General features: G+C 45.8%; 2 protein-coding genes across 5 annotated transcripts; one reads left to right on the top strand and one right to left on the bottom strand.

Moving 5' to 3' along the window:
• Positions 1-115: 115 nt before the first annotated feature.
• On the bottom strand, positions 116-7,688 carry ints9 (integrator complex subunit 9). Its single transcript, XM_034527275.1, has 17 exons — positions 7,557-7,688; positions 7,000-7,127; positions 6,835-6,895; positions 6,578-6,640; positions 6,145-6,284; positions 5,893-5,979; positions 5,613-5,733; positions 5,326-5,460; positions 4,916-5,027; positions 4,597-4,777; positions 4,101-4,161; positions 3,480-3,651; positions 3,268-3,392; positions 2,917-3,084; positions 2,547-2,645; positions 2,321-2,458; positions 116-913 (listed from the first exon to the last, which is right to left on the bottom strand). The coding sequence occupies exons 1-17, from the start codon at positions 7,563-7,565 to the stop codon at positions 737-739; spliced, it is 1,977 nt and encodes a 658-aa protein (XP_034383166.1). The 5' UTR covers positions 7,566-7,688; the 3' UTR covers positions 116-736.
• Positions 7,689-8,126: 438 nt separating this feature from the next.
• pla2g7 (phospholipase A2, group VII (platelet-activating factor acetylhydrolase, plasma)) lies at positions 8,127-15,418 on the top strand. 4 transcript variants are annotated; one of them, XM_034527493.1, is made up of 11 exons: positions 8,127-8,427; positions 8,936-9,063; positions 9,542-9,692; positions 10,190-10,283; positions 10,386-10,454; positions 11,846-12,017; positions 12,326-12,439; positions 13,710-13,801; positions 13,899-14,069; positions 14,160-14,308; positions 14,384-15,418. In XM_034527493.1, the coding sequence occupies exons 1-11, from the start codon at positions 8,364-8,366 to the stop codon at positions 14,482-14,484; spliced, it is 1,305 nt and encodes a 434-aa protein (XP_034383384.1). In that variant the 5' UTR covers positions 8,127-8,363; the 3' UTR covers positions 14,485-15,418. The 4 variants fall into 4 exon arrangements, with proteins under 4 accessions (XP_034383384.1, XP_034383385.1, XP_034383386.1 ...); XM_034527494.1 differs by having other exon boundaries at positions 8,128-8,281; XM_034527495.1 differs by lacking the exons at positions 8,127-8,427; positions 8,936-9,063 and having other exon boundaries at positions 9,578-9,692; positions 9,919-10,283.
• The last annotated feature ends 471 nt before the right edge of the window (positions 15,419-15,889 follow it).

Below are 15,889 nucleotides of genomic sequence, written 5' to 3'. Positions count from 1 at the left end.
CCATCCTACAGAGTCTGTGTTTCTATTTGTACAACAGCTAATGACAAACCTACATGATTGGTTACCCAGTTAAATGTCAAGCAGGACCCTGGAAATGAAGCCATCATTCATCATATTGGTTGTGCCTCTTGGTGCTTTTAATGTCAAAATATCCTCTATCCATTATGGCCGTTCCAATAGCGGTGCACAGGAAGGAGCAGTTCCCTCTTTACAAGGAAGAGCTCAGAGCACTTCCTTCAGCTGGAGCTGAGAACGTCTTGTTCCCTTTATCTTTCTGGAGCTTCATCAGCCCATCTGGAAACTTGCAACCTCTTCAGCCGATGAGTTGAGCACAAACTCAAACCTGATCTGGAGTTATATTGTAATGTAGTGAATATAACTGCCATTTTACTTCTTTTGATGTTGGATAATGCGATGCAGATATTACCATGGGGAACATTGTTGTTTTTTTTCTTACTTCCTCATTTGGGGAAACCCAAGCTCTCTATTTCCCCTGGTGTGCTTTACTATATGAAAGCTAGCTTCTTGAAAAAAGATTCTAAAAAAATTAAATAAAAAAAACTTTTAATACAAAATACTATTTTACAAAATATAACTGACATTTACAGTAAAACTAGTGTAACAGTTGCAGTTACTGAGGTGGGGACGGACCATGTCCTCGTCCATCACCTTTTACTCCCCAGAGTCCAAAGGAGCAGAGAAACTGTCAAAAGAACACGAGTGCTGCATGAGGAGGTCAGAGTTTCTGCAGGAAGCGCAGCACCAGGTCTCTCAGCGTGGTTCGCAGCGGCTCGTTGTTGTCGCAGACGATGTGCGTCCCGTCCTCCTCCAGCTGAATCAGCGTGTCCTCCGCCTGCAGGTGCAGGATGTGACCGTCTGCCGTCTCCTCCACTTTGACCTCTGTGATACCGTGCTGCGGGGAGGAGATCAACTCACAATCAACTTATTTTTCTAACATCCTTCAGAGCTCCACCGTAGGAATGGCCTCGGCGTGACCAACTATGGAAGCTCCATTGACTTCATGTCCGTCGGAGGCAGGCAGGCTGTGCCCGGGCAACGCCCCCTCACAAGACCTCACTTCCACCCAGTTAAAAAAACTAAGAAATTAAGTTTGCATTTTTGCAGCCAGGCTGAGGGTGAAATGCTCCCTGAAAATAAAGTGTGACCAAAACAGTGCCATAGCAACATAGTGCCAACAGGGTGCGATCACGCTCTGCTGAGGGGAGGTGGATCCCTCCAGGTCCCGCAGCATGTGTACAGCCCACTTACTGCCCTGGCAGACCAGGGGCTCGCATGCACAGTTCCCTCTGGGAGTGTGTCCACTATTCCTCAGGGGTACAGACTACAGTTCGCTATGAAACCACCCAGATTCAACGGTATGTTTGTTTCAGTGGAGGAAGAAGCATCATAGTATCCCTGCTAAACAAACAAGTGACCAAAGCAGTCCCGAGTGAGGGAGCTCAGCGTGGTTACGGCCTTGTCCCAAAATAGGGGGGCACATCCCTAACGCCCCCTTTAAATTACATTTGTCTGGCAGATTTGTTTGATCTCTCTGAAGCTTATTTTCACATTACACAGCCAGTTTCTCAGGTTTTCTTACCAGGGCAAAGTCTACTAATAAGCCATCCAGTTGGGTGTTTAGCGAGTGTGTGGCAGCAGCTCTGCCTCCATTAAGGAACAGCAGCATCACAATATGCTCATACATGGGGGATTATCTGAGTCAGGGATTCCGCTGCGGTGATAAATCATGGTTTTAGGGAAGGTGTTCGTATCCTGGGCCACCCCACAATGGACAGGCACTGGTCCTGATCTCTGGCTTGCAGCTGTAGGGCTTTGCAGCCCTCTTTCAAATGAGTTTCAGGATATTTGTGCGAGCTGGGCTACGCCTCACACTTTAGTGAGCTTTTACAGACTGGATGCCTCGGGGCCACCCCGCCAAGCTCCCTGTGCTAATCAATGGCCGGCTCTACATTATATTTCTGATCCATATCTCCCAAAGTAAAACACCAAACAATAGAAAAATAAATGTGGTTTACTGAAAGTAAAGCACTTCCTTTCTTGCCTCGGCATGGAAAGAAAAGTGAAAGAAGTGTGAGGGGGGCGTGGCCCTCGCAAACTGTCACTGACATATGGTGTCATTGGAGTTTTGATGGTAATTTGATATTCTTTTGAAAGCTGATTGGGTTAAATCTATGGCCTGTGTTATTAAAAACAAGACTGTGAATGAGGCAGGAAATGTTTTGCAAATGTTGCAGTCCAAAACAGCTGGCTGCTATAAAAACAATAATGAGGTTTCCACAGATGTCTGCAGATTTCACACCTTTTGCAATGTGGCCAGGAAAGCTTCCAGGGGGACAGCTCCACTCAGCAGGGGTTTGGGGGCCAGCAGGACTGGAGGCTCCTCTAGGACCCGTTTCCTCTTCTTGCTGAGGGGGGCTGGAGGGGGTTTGGGCACCGACTGGCAACACAGGAGAGGAAGGAAAAAAAACTTGAAGCAATGTTGTCCATATTTAAACATGAATCTGACACAAATTCACAAGACTCACCTGTAGTGTGTGTTTGTTGTCCTTGGAGTGCAGCACTGCAGACACAGTTGCCAGGGAAACGCCGGGTTTGATCTCAGATGGCACAAGGGAGTTAGCCAGCTATTGAAGAATCAGACTTTTAGGCTTGAAAATTAGACACCTTTGCTCTGACAGGACTTACAATATGTCCATAATTTGGCTCAACAGGTCTGTATACACCATATGTCACCATCTCTCCCCAACACATGGGAGAATTGAAAATATGCAATCACCATCTGTTTCTAAAGGCACGGATTTGATCTTGGATCCAACATTATGGACTGGGTCAATGTAGATCCCTTTAACCAGACTTGTTAAAGTCGTGAGTTCAAACTGCTCTGATGTCACCCACCTCAGGCAGGATGTAGACCCGTTCATAGCGCCGCCTGAAGGGCAGGCTGAGCACAGAGCAGCGTCTGTAGGGCATCGGTGGGGGCTGCAGCTCCAGCATCAGATCAGAGCGGTGGGACTGGGTCAGGGGAGGCTGGGTGTACTGCTCTGGACACACCACATGGACAGGCTGCAGGACCGGAGGGAGAGACAGGAGACAGTGAGGTGCATTATCTTAAGTAGCTTTCATCACTTGATGTGCCATGCTCTAGACTGAACTGCTTATAGACAGGAGGGTTTAAAGTCAGGTTGCACAGAGAGTTTAACTTATTCCAACTGCTGTGGCTCTACATGATGGTAGTGTTGACCGTACCTGGACTTCCTTGAGGAGCTTGGATACTTGGTGGAAGTTGAGCCGTGTGTCAATGGGACAGTAAACACACTTCATGGCCAGAGGCTGGTAGGGAGCCAGCGCATCCAGGTAAGAGAAGTCTGGCTCTGGTGGCAAGAAAGAAAAGTCACGGAGGCTTCTAGGAGCGCAGCATTTACTTCATGCGTCTAGTGTGTGCAAACAGCTGTAGTTACCAGTAAAGATGATGGTGTTCAGGCTGGATTTGCCCCACAGCTCCATGAAGTGGACCACGTCCCCAAAGCGCAGAGAGGGGTGCCCGGTGAACACCACACACGGCTGACGGAACTCAATGCTGAAGTCTCCGTGAATGCTGGAGTAGTGCTTCAGCTTGTTGGTTTGGATCAACTGAAAGAAAAACACAGGAGTTGTTTTGTCGGAGAGCAGTAAAAACAGTACGTGAAGCGAGCTTCTTTTTGGAAACACTTTGAATGTGACTATGGACATTTGTTCTGTGAGGAGGATACACATTTGGCATGAAGACCAAATCACCATCTTCATGCTGCTGCATTCACTGACAGTGCCCAAAAGTAAAGCTGTATAAAAATAGCAATACCCGATTAAAAATGTGATTTTATTAAATGCATATTCCTATAACGGTGCCCTGGTTTACCATAGTGATTAGAAGTGTTCCCTAATGTCTCTGTGCACTTGTTCTGATGTCGTAACTCTGAGCCTTCTACTGGTTTGCAGAGTCATTTTAATTCTCATTTGCTAGCAGAAACCCAGATTTCCAACTATCCTTTCTCTGAAACGCAGCATTGTTCTTCACTGGTCGGAGACACAGCAGGACTCACCTCTGCATGAGGGAATGGAGGCTCTGGAAGATACACCTTTGATTGCTTGTTGTGGCAGAGCCTAAGAAAATGGAGAAAAGAATCTAATCAGATCATCGGTATCAGGTGACTGCAACTCTCAACAACCGTCACCAATCAGCACTGTTGTAAATAAGCTGGTTTACAGTTTAAAAAGGTATCTACCGAAAATAACCCAGTATAAAGTAGTTGTGAAACTTCTCCAGTCAAAAGGACACAGCATTTGTACCAAATTAAAACAAAAATAATTGGTATGGTTTTGCGTCTCTGATTAAATGTGGTGTGACCTGCAGTCTGTGGTATGGGGAGGTCCTGCACAGTAAAGCTGACGGAGTTGGCCGCCCAGCATCCATTGCTGTATGTTTTATCTTCAGCCACCACCGTATTTGTATTATTGTCTTCTCTTTCGTTGCTGGTTTCCTTCTAGGTTCTGTACAACAACAGATTTCTAGGGCCGCAGTAACGAACAGCTCCTCACCACTCAGCGAAGATCTGAGAGAACTCCAGCGAGCTGTTGGCGACAGGTGAGATGAAGTAGAAGGGCGTGGTCCCCAGGTTGGCGCTCTCGATGAACTGGTACAGACACTCCAGCAGGTCATAGATCACCCCGGACGGGTAGCACGGCACCAGCACGTTGCCTCCTGCTCGAATCGTCATGGCTACAGGCAGAGATGAATAATGAATACTAATATTAGAATCACCAATGACTCGAGTGGCACTGTGATTTACTTGCATATTCTAAATGTACTTACGTTAATACAACATACATTTAAATCATCCAGTACATTTGGACCTACCGAGGTTGCTGCAGAATTCTCCCAGCATGCCGTCTGGGTTTGCAGTGGGCATCTGGGTGAGGCCTGTCAGAATCAGAACATCACTGTTCTTGAGGGAGCTTTGGTCCATCGGCTGGGAGGAGAGAAGAAGTTCCAGTGAGTTTATTGAAGAACAAGTTGGTTTGTTAATCTTGAGTTTTGGCCAAAATGTTTTTTCGTGAGGTCACAATGACCTTGACAGGATCAGTTCATCCTTGAATCCGAGCAGATGTGTGTGCCAAATTTGAAGAAACAACCTGAAGGCGTTCCTGAGAAGTCACGTTCCCAAGAATGGGACGTACGGATGCATCAGTCTTGATCATCGCAGGTTTTTCTCAGGGCTCACGTGTCATTTCGTCTAGCACTAGGCCTGCTGGGCCTGTTGGACCTACCTGTGGATGGGTGGTGAGGAGGGACGAGCCCGACACATAGGAAACCTTCTCATGGTGAGACTGGATAATCCAGTTGGAGCTCCCCAATGAGTAACCCGAGCTTAAGGGGGAGACCTGGACTGCTCCGAACAACTCCTGGAGACAGAGAGAATGTGTCACTGTGAGAAGACAACAAAAATACAGTAAGAGGATGGATACAGGTATCTTAGCAGTATGTAGACACATACTAATTAAGTCTTAATTTACAGCACGAGGAAGGTCCTGCATGAGACAAACAAATTTCTTACCACTTTCTGTGAATAACCCACAAGCTGCACTTTGCTGAGGGCAGAGTTGACCTCCGGCATGCTGTAGCTTCGTTTCCAAGCCCACACGTCTACCGCATCCTTCAGCGGCCCAGGGAGCATCCTAATATAATAGAATTATGATCAGATAAGAGACAGAGAAACTGACAAGTTAGGAGGTAAAAGCTAGTATGAGATGGTACATTTTTGATAAATATCTTCTACAACTATCCACAGACAAAGACAACAGAGTTTGTATGTTTTTTCTCAATAGTTTTCATACCTTTGTATTTCCTTGTTTTTCCAGCAGGTGGCAGACTGGGCTTTGGGAACTCTCTCCATGAAGTTCACCAGTTCCTCCATCAACAGCCTGAAGAAAAATAACAGCAATGATATACATGTCTTAATCTCTTTTGGTTCCTCTGGCTCTCTTTTTACAAAAACATGATTAAATTAGGAAAAACTGTTGATACTAACATGCACATTTCCCTTTGAATGAATATAAAAACAATATGATTCCCTTGCATCTCCTCACCTGCCAATCGTCAGGGTGGGTTCAGTGGCGTACACTGTCCCAGTGAAGCCTGTGTGTTCAGTGATGTAGGGCAGGGCCATCATACAGTGGTAGTTGGAAACCAGGATGACATCAACAGTAGACAGATCCAGCAGTTCTCTCTGTGGCCAAAATAAATATTAATTAGACCAAATATGTATTATCATTATTATCATCATACAGTATTAATTATAACTTGAATTTGAATAACTGGCTTGTGGAAGTAGTACACATATTAATGACTGTGGCAAAAGCACAGAAAGGAAAAGTGAAGGGAAAGTTTGAGCTAGTACTTTGGTCTAGTCATTCAGTCTGTCCAAGGCATGCTCGCATTATAACATCTTGCAGCCAAATCATCAAGTTGAAGCATTACACTGATGTCTAAAATAACACAAACGAAAGCTGAGTTTACTACCTCAGGGAGACAGAACTCTGGCTGTGAGTCCACAAACACTCTTCCTGCACACTCCTTCAGTTCCTGGAAAGATAGAAAGAAAAGGTGTGTTTACTTCTTCAGCCCTTCATCATAGTATGTATTTAAGGTATTTACATTTTATAGAGACACAGAAACAACTTTAGAAATCTCACAAAGCAACTATCAAACACGCGTTGAATGTCAGATACAGGATAACAACTAAGTGAACTAAAGACAACAGAAACAGCTTGTCCTACCTTCTCCAGGTTTAGTGACCCATCCTTAGAGACCCAACTAGGTAGCTTGGAAAGTCTTGGGCTGGGTGAGAACCAAAAAACAAGACACATCATCATGGTTCAGAACAGGTCTACCACCCATACACGAATGAATGAATGAGTAAGTAAATGAAGCCATTGACTCACCTGTGCACCAGAGGAAGGGGCAGGAAGTTGAGGACTGAGGTGGTGTCCAGTCCACAGTCCAGCATGATGGTGGTGGATTTGAACTTGAGGACATTGCAAGGCAATGTAGGATGACCAGACAGACAATACTGAGAGATGGAAGGAAAGCAATTAAGAGACGCACGTGGACACCAACACAATACATGACAGATACATAGCATGGGGAGTGTCAACAGGAAATCCCATTTAGCACGCGCCACGTTGGAGTCAGTAGTTCACCCAAATAGCCATAATGTTGTGTCAGTAGAAGAACGAGAAGCTTCATTCATCAACGTCAGGTCCACCAGCTGAGTCAGTATGTTACTATAACCACGGACTGCACACGTGCAATACTTGGCACACCTAAGTTAGCTTAGCTGTTGGCTGCCTAGTTAACGTTAGCGACACAGGGCTATTGACGTTAGCTGCTAAGCTAACAGAGTAGCAATAACCTAAGGCATACTAAACGATTCAGTGACGCATTGTTACTGTCAGGGTTGACGTTGCTACTTTATTCTGCTAACAGTCGGGGAACTCACCAGTTTCATGTTGAACGCTGATAAATGAGCGTTGGTTATATTCCGTTGGCTTCACTAACATCGCATCCTTCTCCAGTGTTTTTCGGGACTACGTTCTCGTCGTTTCTCTGACGTTGGCCCTCTACTGCCCTCTAGCGAGTCGGAGTGTCTCGAGCCAAAGCAGGACAAAATGCGCCCAAATACCGAACAAAACAGCACGTTTTTGCTTATTTGTAAATGCCTTGAGAAAGTAGTATGCCTCACAAAATAAAAATAAAAAAATAAAAGTTAATCATAAAGGCGATAATTGTTGTCAACAAATACACGTGCAGATTCAGATTCACTGGCTCTAACCAGAGTCATATTTAGATCAGGTTACGTGGGGCATCACAGTACACACACATAAAGACGCCTATACTGTGAGTATGGTGACCATGAGCTTGGTGGTCAGCCTTTAGCCTATTTCGGTATACGGGGAGGTAACATGATATTGTATTACATTTACGTCGCAGTAGGTTTTCAGGCAGCCACGTGAACAACTCATAGACCGCCTCGTAGAAGAAATGAGAAACCCGTTCCATTCACGGCTCTGGTTTAGCTCCATCCCATGCTAGCAGTGGCTCGCTAACAGCTGTCAGGTCAAACCACTCCCCGGTGACTCGTACTTGTGGATTTACAATCAGTTACGTGGTAATGTTGCGAAACTGATGAAGTAACACTGGCACCCGGCTACTTCTCTATCTCCGGTAGGTCTCGTTTTTTCGTTATATTAGTGTTTTTGGAGCTAGCGGCTAACGAGAAGGAGCGCTTTTGAAACTGCTGTGGTCGATGCTGTCTCGTGGAGGATTGGTACAGTTATTAGGAAAGAGGATATTCGAGTGGTTGCGCACAGGTAACCGTCTCACACACCTCACCAGGAAACAGCACAGCAATTATTGTGAGGTCGTTAGAAGTGAACTTTGCCACGCACTCGATAGACTTGGTTAACTACATATTGTTCCTGCTCACTCAAACACGGAGCAGGGACAGTTATTACTATGCTTATCAGAGCCATACGCGGCCAAACAACCGGACATAACCTCACATATAGGTGTAATGTGTCATTTCTTATCCAGTAACCGGTGTAGACGGAAGGACAAGTGGCATGTTAAGTCTTTTCTAATCAGAATCAGAACCTTTTAGTATGTGTTCACATACAAGGAATTAATAATCAGAGCTGTATTCATAATCCTTCATCATTCATAATCATTTCAAAACACTGTCAGAATCAGCAGTTTGCACACAAGTCGTCTGTGTTTTTGTTGTCGAGTCATGCTCTCTCTCTCCACCATGAGTCATGACTTCCAGGTCCTCACACTGTAACATTTGATGGAACACGTGTCTGTCTCTTGGTGTGACAGAGCAGAGGAGGCACACGCTCGGTTTCCTCGCCATGGGGAACGCCTGCAGTAGCAACCTGGGGATCCCTCCAGCCAAGGGCCCCAACGCTGTGGGCTGCACCGACTTCATGATGGATCACACCACACAGGTGACAGAAAGCACCACACACACACACACACACACACACACACACACACACACACACACACACACACACACACACCTGGTCCACAGAGGACGGGCTGACCTTGGTCTTGTTGGGTTACGGGTCACCTTTTTATTGTTTCAGCATTGTGTAAAGCCGCTGTACTCTGAATGAGGAATGAAGGGCAGCACATCTGGGAATGTCCTGTACTGCCATCAACCACACCTAATTGAGCTACTGTAAAACGGTTGAGTCAGCACCGTACAATACGTGGATGGTTCATTCCATCACAGCATTGAAAGGTCACTATTGCAGCAAGGAAAAGGAGTTTCAAAGTTCAGCATGAGAAAGAAAAATCTGTACACAAAACAAACAATAAACTGCCCAGCTTTAGTGAAGAAGAGGTGTGTGTGACCCAGTTGATCAGTGTGTGTGTGTGGTTCACTCTGCTGTGTCTGCTCTCTGTCTGCCTCTCTAACAGGGCAGCTTCTTCCGGCTTTACTATCCCTGTCAAGAGACGGAAAAACCAGAACAACCAGACTGGGTACCGTGCGTGGAGTATTTCAACGGTCTGGCAGACTTCATGAAAATCAACAGGACTCTCAGCGAAAGGATTTTCAACTACCTTTTTGGTAAATCAATGAACAATGAAGAGCATGAACAACATGTCAAATGGGTTTTTAAACTAGTGCATCGAACTGGTCTCCCCTGAATCACACTAGTGTTTGTTTTGTTCTTCGACAAATGTAATATCTATCTCCAGGCGTGTTTGTTTTTCACATTGGTTTCACCTCATTTCTCTAAACTGTTTAAATCAGCTTAGTGTCGTTGCTCCTTTGTCTTATTGTTGCACATCAGTCTGCACTTTCACCCGCATTAGCCCGCCACAATGAGAGCAGAAACCACATCCACTAGAGGGACACATGAACTACCTCTGGTAAGTTTCAGTTCTGCATGTAAACGTTCACCTGTATGGGAACCAGCAGGTGCCTGGAATCTGTGGGAAATCCACAACACAACAGGGTGCCTTTAGGACACGGTCATCAGTTATATGAAGCTTCCATAACGTCTAGTGAACCGGTGTTGTGCTTTAAAAAGCTCATGTGTTTTCTTCACCTGTCTGTTCCAGGCTCCTTTAAGATCCCAGCCTCCGTGGATGCTCCGTTTAAATCCAATGCAAAATGTCCCGTAGTGATCTTCTCCCATGGCCTTGGAGCTTTCAGGTAAACCCAATCGGCGTGAACACTGCCACAGAATGCACCCTTTGAGTGAGATGTTGTGCTGGCGTATCAGCTGCTGTGACTTCTCCCTGGTGTCCCCTCTAGGACTTTGTACTCCGCTATATGTGCAGAATTGGCCTCTCAGGGCTTCATTGTGGCGTCCGTGGAACACAGGTATTTCATTCGTCCATCTATTTTTAAAGTATACTTTAAGCTGAATCTTCATGTTCATGTCATTCAAACACAGAGCTTCTTATAGTGCAGTAATCAGGGTTAGAGGACAGAAGATGTTATGCCGTACGCTGTTATAATCTTGACTGCATTCAAACTGTAGGCTCAACAGTTGAGGCCACGTGGCGGTGGGAGGAAGTTCTAGTTGAACAATAACAGAGGGCCGTCTCTTCTGTTTGTCTGTGGAGTAAGTGTGCAGACAATAGTACCAACCAGGTCATCACTTTTCCTTTCAGCAGAGAGACAAGGGCACCGTATGGAAAAGAGCATAATAGAGAGAGAGAGAGAGAGAGAGAGAGAGAGAGAGAGAGAGAGAGAGAGAGAGAGAGAGAGAGAGAGAGAGAGAGAGAGAGAGAGAGAGAGAGAGAGAGAGAGAGAGAGAGAGAGAGAGAGAGAGAGAGAGAGAGAGAGAGAGAGAGAGAGAGAGAGAGAGAGAGAGAGAGAGAGAGAGAGAGAGAGAGAGAGAGAGAGAGACACACACACACACACTATGGGGTGCTTTTTGTCAGTTTTTTGTAGTCTGTTCCCACAAACAAACCAGAACACTCACAGAACGTTAACGTCATGTCGGCTGCAGCCAGAGTTCAGTCACGAGGCAGCGAGTCTGAACAAGGAGGAAGAGCTCAAGCTCTGAACTCCGTTCAAGCTCATGAAGGAGGGTTGTTGTGAGCCTGTTCTAAAACCCAATACATTTATGGAGCAGAGATTCCTCTCTGGGGCTCTGACCAACAGGTATTTTCATTATTTGCTGTGATGTTTTTAATTTGCTTGTATGAGGAGCTGCTCCGTAGTCAGTGTATTACCACAGTAGATGGAGAAGCAGACATGAGTATGAGCATGAGAGCAGAGTACGGCTGTGGACGTATTTTACACCACTTGAGTGGACGTTATCTATGCTCCCTTCAAAGCCACCACACTCCTTTGACAGAGCACAGGAGCTGCTGGCCTCCGTCGGTTAGCTTGATGTGTGACTTTGGTGAAACTAACCCTTGAAAACACCAAAGTCACACAAACTAACTCCTGCCTTCTGAGAGGTATACTTCACTTTGTTTTTGTCAATGGAGTCTAGTGTCTTTTGAAGAGGGCATAGATATCGGTTAGAAAGTCTGACAATAAAAATATTCTAGATATAGCTTACACTCAAACAGATATGGATTTGTTCAGGGTGTGTAAAATAGATCCACAGCTCCCGTCTGTGTAGGTACTACACTGACTATGGAGGAGTTCCTCATACAATTCAAACATCTCTTCCTGTAAGATATTTAGTTAAATGTTTGTAATATATACCTTTTGTTCTTTTCCTCTTCTTGTGTGTTTATGATTTCCCCCCCCAGAGACCAGTCGGCCTCAGCTACGTATTATTTTCGTGAGAAGACGGAGTCGGAGAAGGCCAACAAGAACGTGCCTAAAAGCTGTGCCCCGGACCAGGACCACCTGGTGAGGGAGTGGATGTACTACAGGAGCCTGCAGCACGGGGAGAGGGAGTTCCCCCTCCGAAACAAACAGGTGAGAAGGGAAGTTCTGTGTAATCCATGTGCCACGTTCCTTCTTATGAGTCAACGGTCACTAGAGGTGGAGACTATTCCTTTTATACAATGAGGCTCCAGCTGGATTGCACAACTCCGTCACCAATATGGTGCATGACACCGATGGTCAAATTCAACCACTTCCTCGTTTCCTTCAACTTATTAGATTCCTTTGCCTGACTTTTTTATCTTGGCATTTCCTCTATTCCGTTTTTAAATACTGAGTTTGGACTTCTGTTTGTTTATGCTTGTTTTTCCTTCTTTCCTGCTAACTCGTGTCCCTGCCAGGTGAAACAGAGAGCAGACGAGTGCATCCTGGCTCTGGACCGACTCACTGAAATCAACTCGGGGCTCACGGTGCAAAACGTTTTGCAGACTCAGTTTGACTGGACGACGTTGGAGGTAAAGCCACTCGTGATCTTTGGTCTGGTTTACAGAGATCAGGAGTTTCTTCAGGAAGTCAGACCTTCAGCAAGGCAGCAGCAATCGAGATGGAGTGACACCACAATGCAAATAAAGAATGGAGAATGAGAGGAAGTATGTGCCTCACAGCAACATCGGCGGACAGAACCGGGACTAAAGTCATTTTTGTGTTCTTTATTACACAGACATGCTTTCATTTACATAGTGTCACCCTTTGCAAGTCTCCAGCAAGTTCACACGGACAGAAATGATTAGATTACACTGATTTATTACAAACCGATAACACCCGAGATGAAAATAATCTCATCTTAAAGGGACAGTTCCTTCCAAAATCAACAAGCGCTGTGTATTTGTTTTCCCTACGCAGAGACCAGTTAGCCTCCGCTGCGTAAGCTACATCTTACCCGTCGTGCTGTTTATTATTCCAGAGTTTTGGTGTGGGAGGTATCGTTAGAGATGACTGCCTCCTCTCCGCTATGAGAAGACACGTGACTCGTTACAGACATCCTTATCATCATAGTTTCAAAAGGAAAAAAGTTCCAAAGGTCTGTGGGTGATCTTGAGGCAGTTCATAACTGATGCTGAGAGGAGGCGCCATTGTTGTTTATTTTGAAACAAAAACTCACGCACACTTAAGCCACGCCCCTGGCTGCCTGTAGCTCCTCCCAGGGCTCCGGTCGGTCTGTGAAGCCTGACGAGATGGATTTTCATGATAAGTGTGTTCCCGCGATTCCCTCGTGACAACGTGAGAACCCAGCTGCCGTGTGCGGTAACCAACTTGTGGAGAGCACTCTGGGTTCCGATACCCGTACTACCACACTACCCAGGATGCCAGAGAAAAACATATTGAGGATGTCCCAATACAGAGTATATCAAATGCAGTATGCCAGAAAGTACCAGGATGTTCTTCTGCATCCCGTCACATTTTGCAGTATGCCAGATGGGATGCTTGTTCGGCTATTCTGACCCACAATCCTCTGTGTAGTGGATGTATGAAGTTCAAGGTGCAATGTTAATACAGAGCAGGATGTCCCAACTGCTGCTGCAGTGCGTCCTAAAAGTAAAGAGAACAAAACGAGCATGAAAAGAGTGCGCGGAGATCCAGACATCTGGGTTCAGCCTGAGGCTTTTTATGTCACTGATCCGCTGCGTGTCAAACCCGAAGCTGACCAAGTAACAGTTAAGAGTAGGAGACCTTTCATTGTCGTCATCACTCACCCTCCATTTCCTCTCGTCTCCATGCCAACAGAACTCCATGGACCTGTGTCGGATAGCAGCGGTGGGGCATTCCTTCGGGGGAGCGACGGTGATAGAAGCTCTCTGCAAAGAGGTTAAATTCAAGTATGTGGATTCACAACGTACGGCCTCGTTTCAGATGATGGGACGCATGAATGCTGCTGTCTAAATGATACGGGACGTCTGAACTCTCTTCTGTCAGGTGTGGCATCGCTCTGGACTCCTGGATGTTCCCTTTAGACGATGAGCTCTTTCCACGCGTGAAGCAGCCCATCTTCTTCATCAACTCCGAGAAGTTTCAGTGGGCGGGAAACATCAGCCGCATGAAGAAGCTGGACTCGGCCGTCATACAGCGGAAGATGATCACCATCAGGTAGAACACACCCAACAGAATTTGGGCCTCGTTGGCCACCGTGAGGAACGCGGCGTGTCCTGACTCTGTGGCGATGGTTTCCTCCACCAGAGGCACGGTCCACCAGAGCTTCCCAGACTTCACCTTCCTGACGGGCAACTGGATCGGCAAGCTGATGAAGCTGAAGGGAGAGATCGACCCCGAGGTCGCCATGGACCTCTGCAACAAGGCCACGCTGGCCTTCCTGCAGCGCCACCTCGGTAAGAACGAGGACCCGCGCACGATCCCCGTCGGTCACTCCTTGTATCTCGCCATCTAACTTCTGGGTTTTGCAGGGCTACAGAAGAACTTTAATCAGTGGGACCCTCTGATTGACGGCCAAGATGACAACCTCATTCAAGGAACCAACGTCACTGTGCTCCAGTCTTCCATCTGAGCCGGCTCACGTACCCGGACTGCCCGGCCCGCGTGGGAGTCAGTGGAAACGGTCCCAAAATGTCAGGCGGGGCCTGCTCGGCATTACAAACGGACTATTACATTACATTACATGTCATTTAGCTGACGCTTTTATCCAAAGCGACTTACAATCATGCAGGGTTAAGTGTCTTGCTGCGACTAGGGTGGGGATTGAACCACCAACCCCCTAATTGAAAGACAGACCTGCTAACCACTGACCACTGGACTAAATCTAACATTTTGAAATCGTAATGCATAGAAAAGAAAATCTCTACCTCATCAGGACAGATTTAGTTGTTCTTGGTGTTTGTTTCAGGAGGCCTGAATGTTCAGTTAGTGAAATCCTCAATTATTACCAGGAAGTTCTTGGAGAAATGATTTTAATCTTTGTGTAAATGAACTGAGATCATAATGTTATTTCACACAGACTGTGTGAGCTTCCAACAGACGAGCTACACTAGGATTGCAGTGTGATTCTGGAATGAGACCGATGACCAGCCGTATCCAATGGGCGTTGTTGGAACAAAGGGAGATTGGAGGACTCAAATCGCAGATGAATTATTAACATAGCCAAGATAACGACATGTATCATCCTGATTCAACAGAGGGCAGTAGATCAGCATCATGAAAAGGTTAAGAAAGCATGTGCCTTCACTCTCCTGTTCTCCTTGGGTCAATGTAACAGCCTTCTACTTTTATACTCCTACCGTCTGGAATATCTGCGGAACAGAAACCCAATAAATCAGGTTTGTATACAAATACGTCTTTTGCTAACTGGCCTGTAATAGTTACACTTGTAGAAACTCCAGAGGTCCACAACTGTTCAGTGTCGTGAGGAAACCGTTGCAGCTTTATTGAAACATTTTAAAAAGGGACGCCTTCTAAATCAAAAATACATATTTTTTCTTACCCGTCGTGGATTTTATTTTTATTAATCTAGGTTGTTTTTTAGTGCGAGTGGCCTCTTTTTGGATATAATATAATGTGCTTGACGCGCCAAGAAATACATTTGAAAAACTCAAGTGCGATGCCTGCAGGAAGGATGCACTTTAAACTGCAGTACAAGGCCTGTGGATTGTTTCAGTAACCAGGTCAACATTTATGGAAAGACATTGCTGTGGAGTTTTTCAAATGCATTTTTTGGTGCGACAGGTCATAACAAATGTGTATTTTGGGATGAATCTCTTTATCTCGAGCAACTTCAGAGAAACCACACCACTGCTTCTGTGTTAAGAGTCCACCTGTGGTTCAAACCAGTGAGGCAAAGATAACCACAACAAATGTTCTGCTTGGACTGGGAGACATCTAAAAAATAAAATGCCAGCAGTACATAAGACCTCATCTATTCACACCATCTGATCACATCTCAAGTGGACATCATAAGT

The sequence above is a fragment of the Cyclopterus lumpus genome, chromosome 24 (assembly GCF_009769545.1).
Source record: "Cyclopterus lumpus isolate fCycLum1 chromosome 24, fCycLum1.pri, whole genome shotgun sequence".
In the NCBI taxonomy this organism is placed as follows: domain Eukaryota; kingdom Metazoa; phylum Chordata; class Actinopteri; order Perciformes; family Cyclopteridae; genus Cyclopterus; species Cyclopterus lumpus.
The sequence above is the reverse complement of the archived record's forward strand: the minus strand, read 5'-3'. Positions and strand labels throughout refer to the sequence as shown.

Coding starts and splice junctions, on each gene's coding strand:
- ints9 (XM_034527275.1), bottom strand. Junction 5,980..6,144: donor CCCACCCTGACGATTGGCAG/GTGAGGAGATGC, acceptor ATTTTTCTTCAG/GCTGTTGATGGAGGAACTGG. Junction 5,028..5,325: donor TCCTCACCACCCATCCACAG/GTAGGTCCAACA, acceptor CTCTCCTCCCAG/CCGATGGACCAAAGCTCCCT.
- pla2g7 (XM_034527493.1), top strand. CDS start 8,364: ATGCTGTCTCGTGGAGGATTGGTACAGTTATTAGGAAAGAGGATATTC. Junction 13,802..13,898: donor TGCAAAGAGGTTAAATTCAA/GTATGTGGATTC, acceptor CTCTTCTGTCAG/GTGTGGCATCGCTCTGGACT. Junction 14,309..14,383: donor CTTCCTGCAGCGCCACCTCG/GTAAGAACGAGG, acceptor TGGGTTTTGCAG/GGCTACAGAAGAACTTTAAT.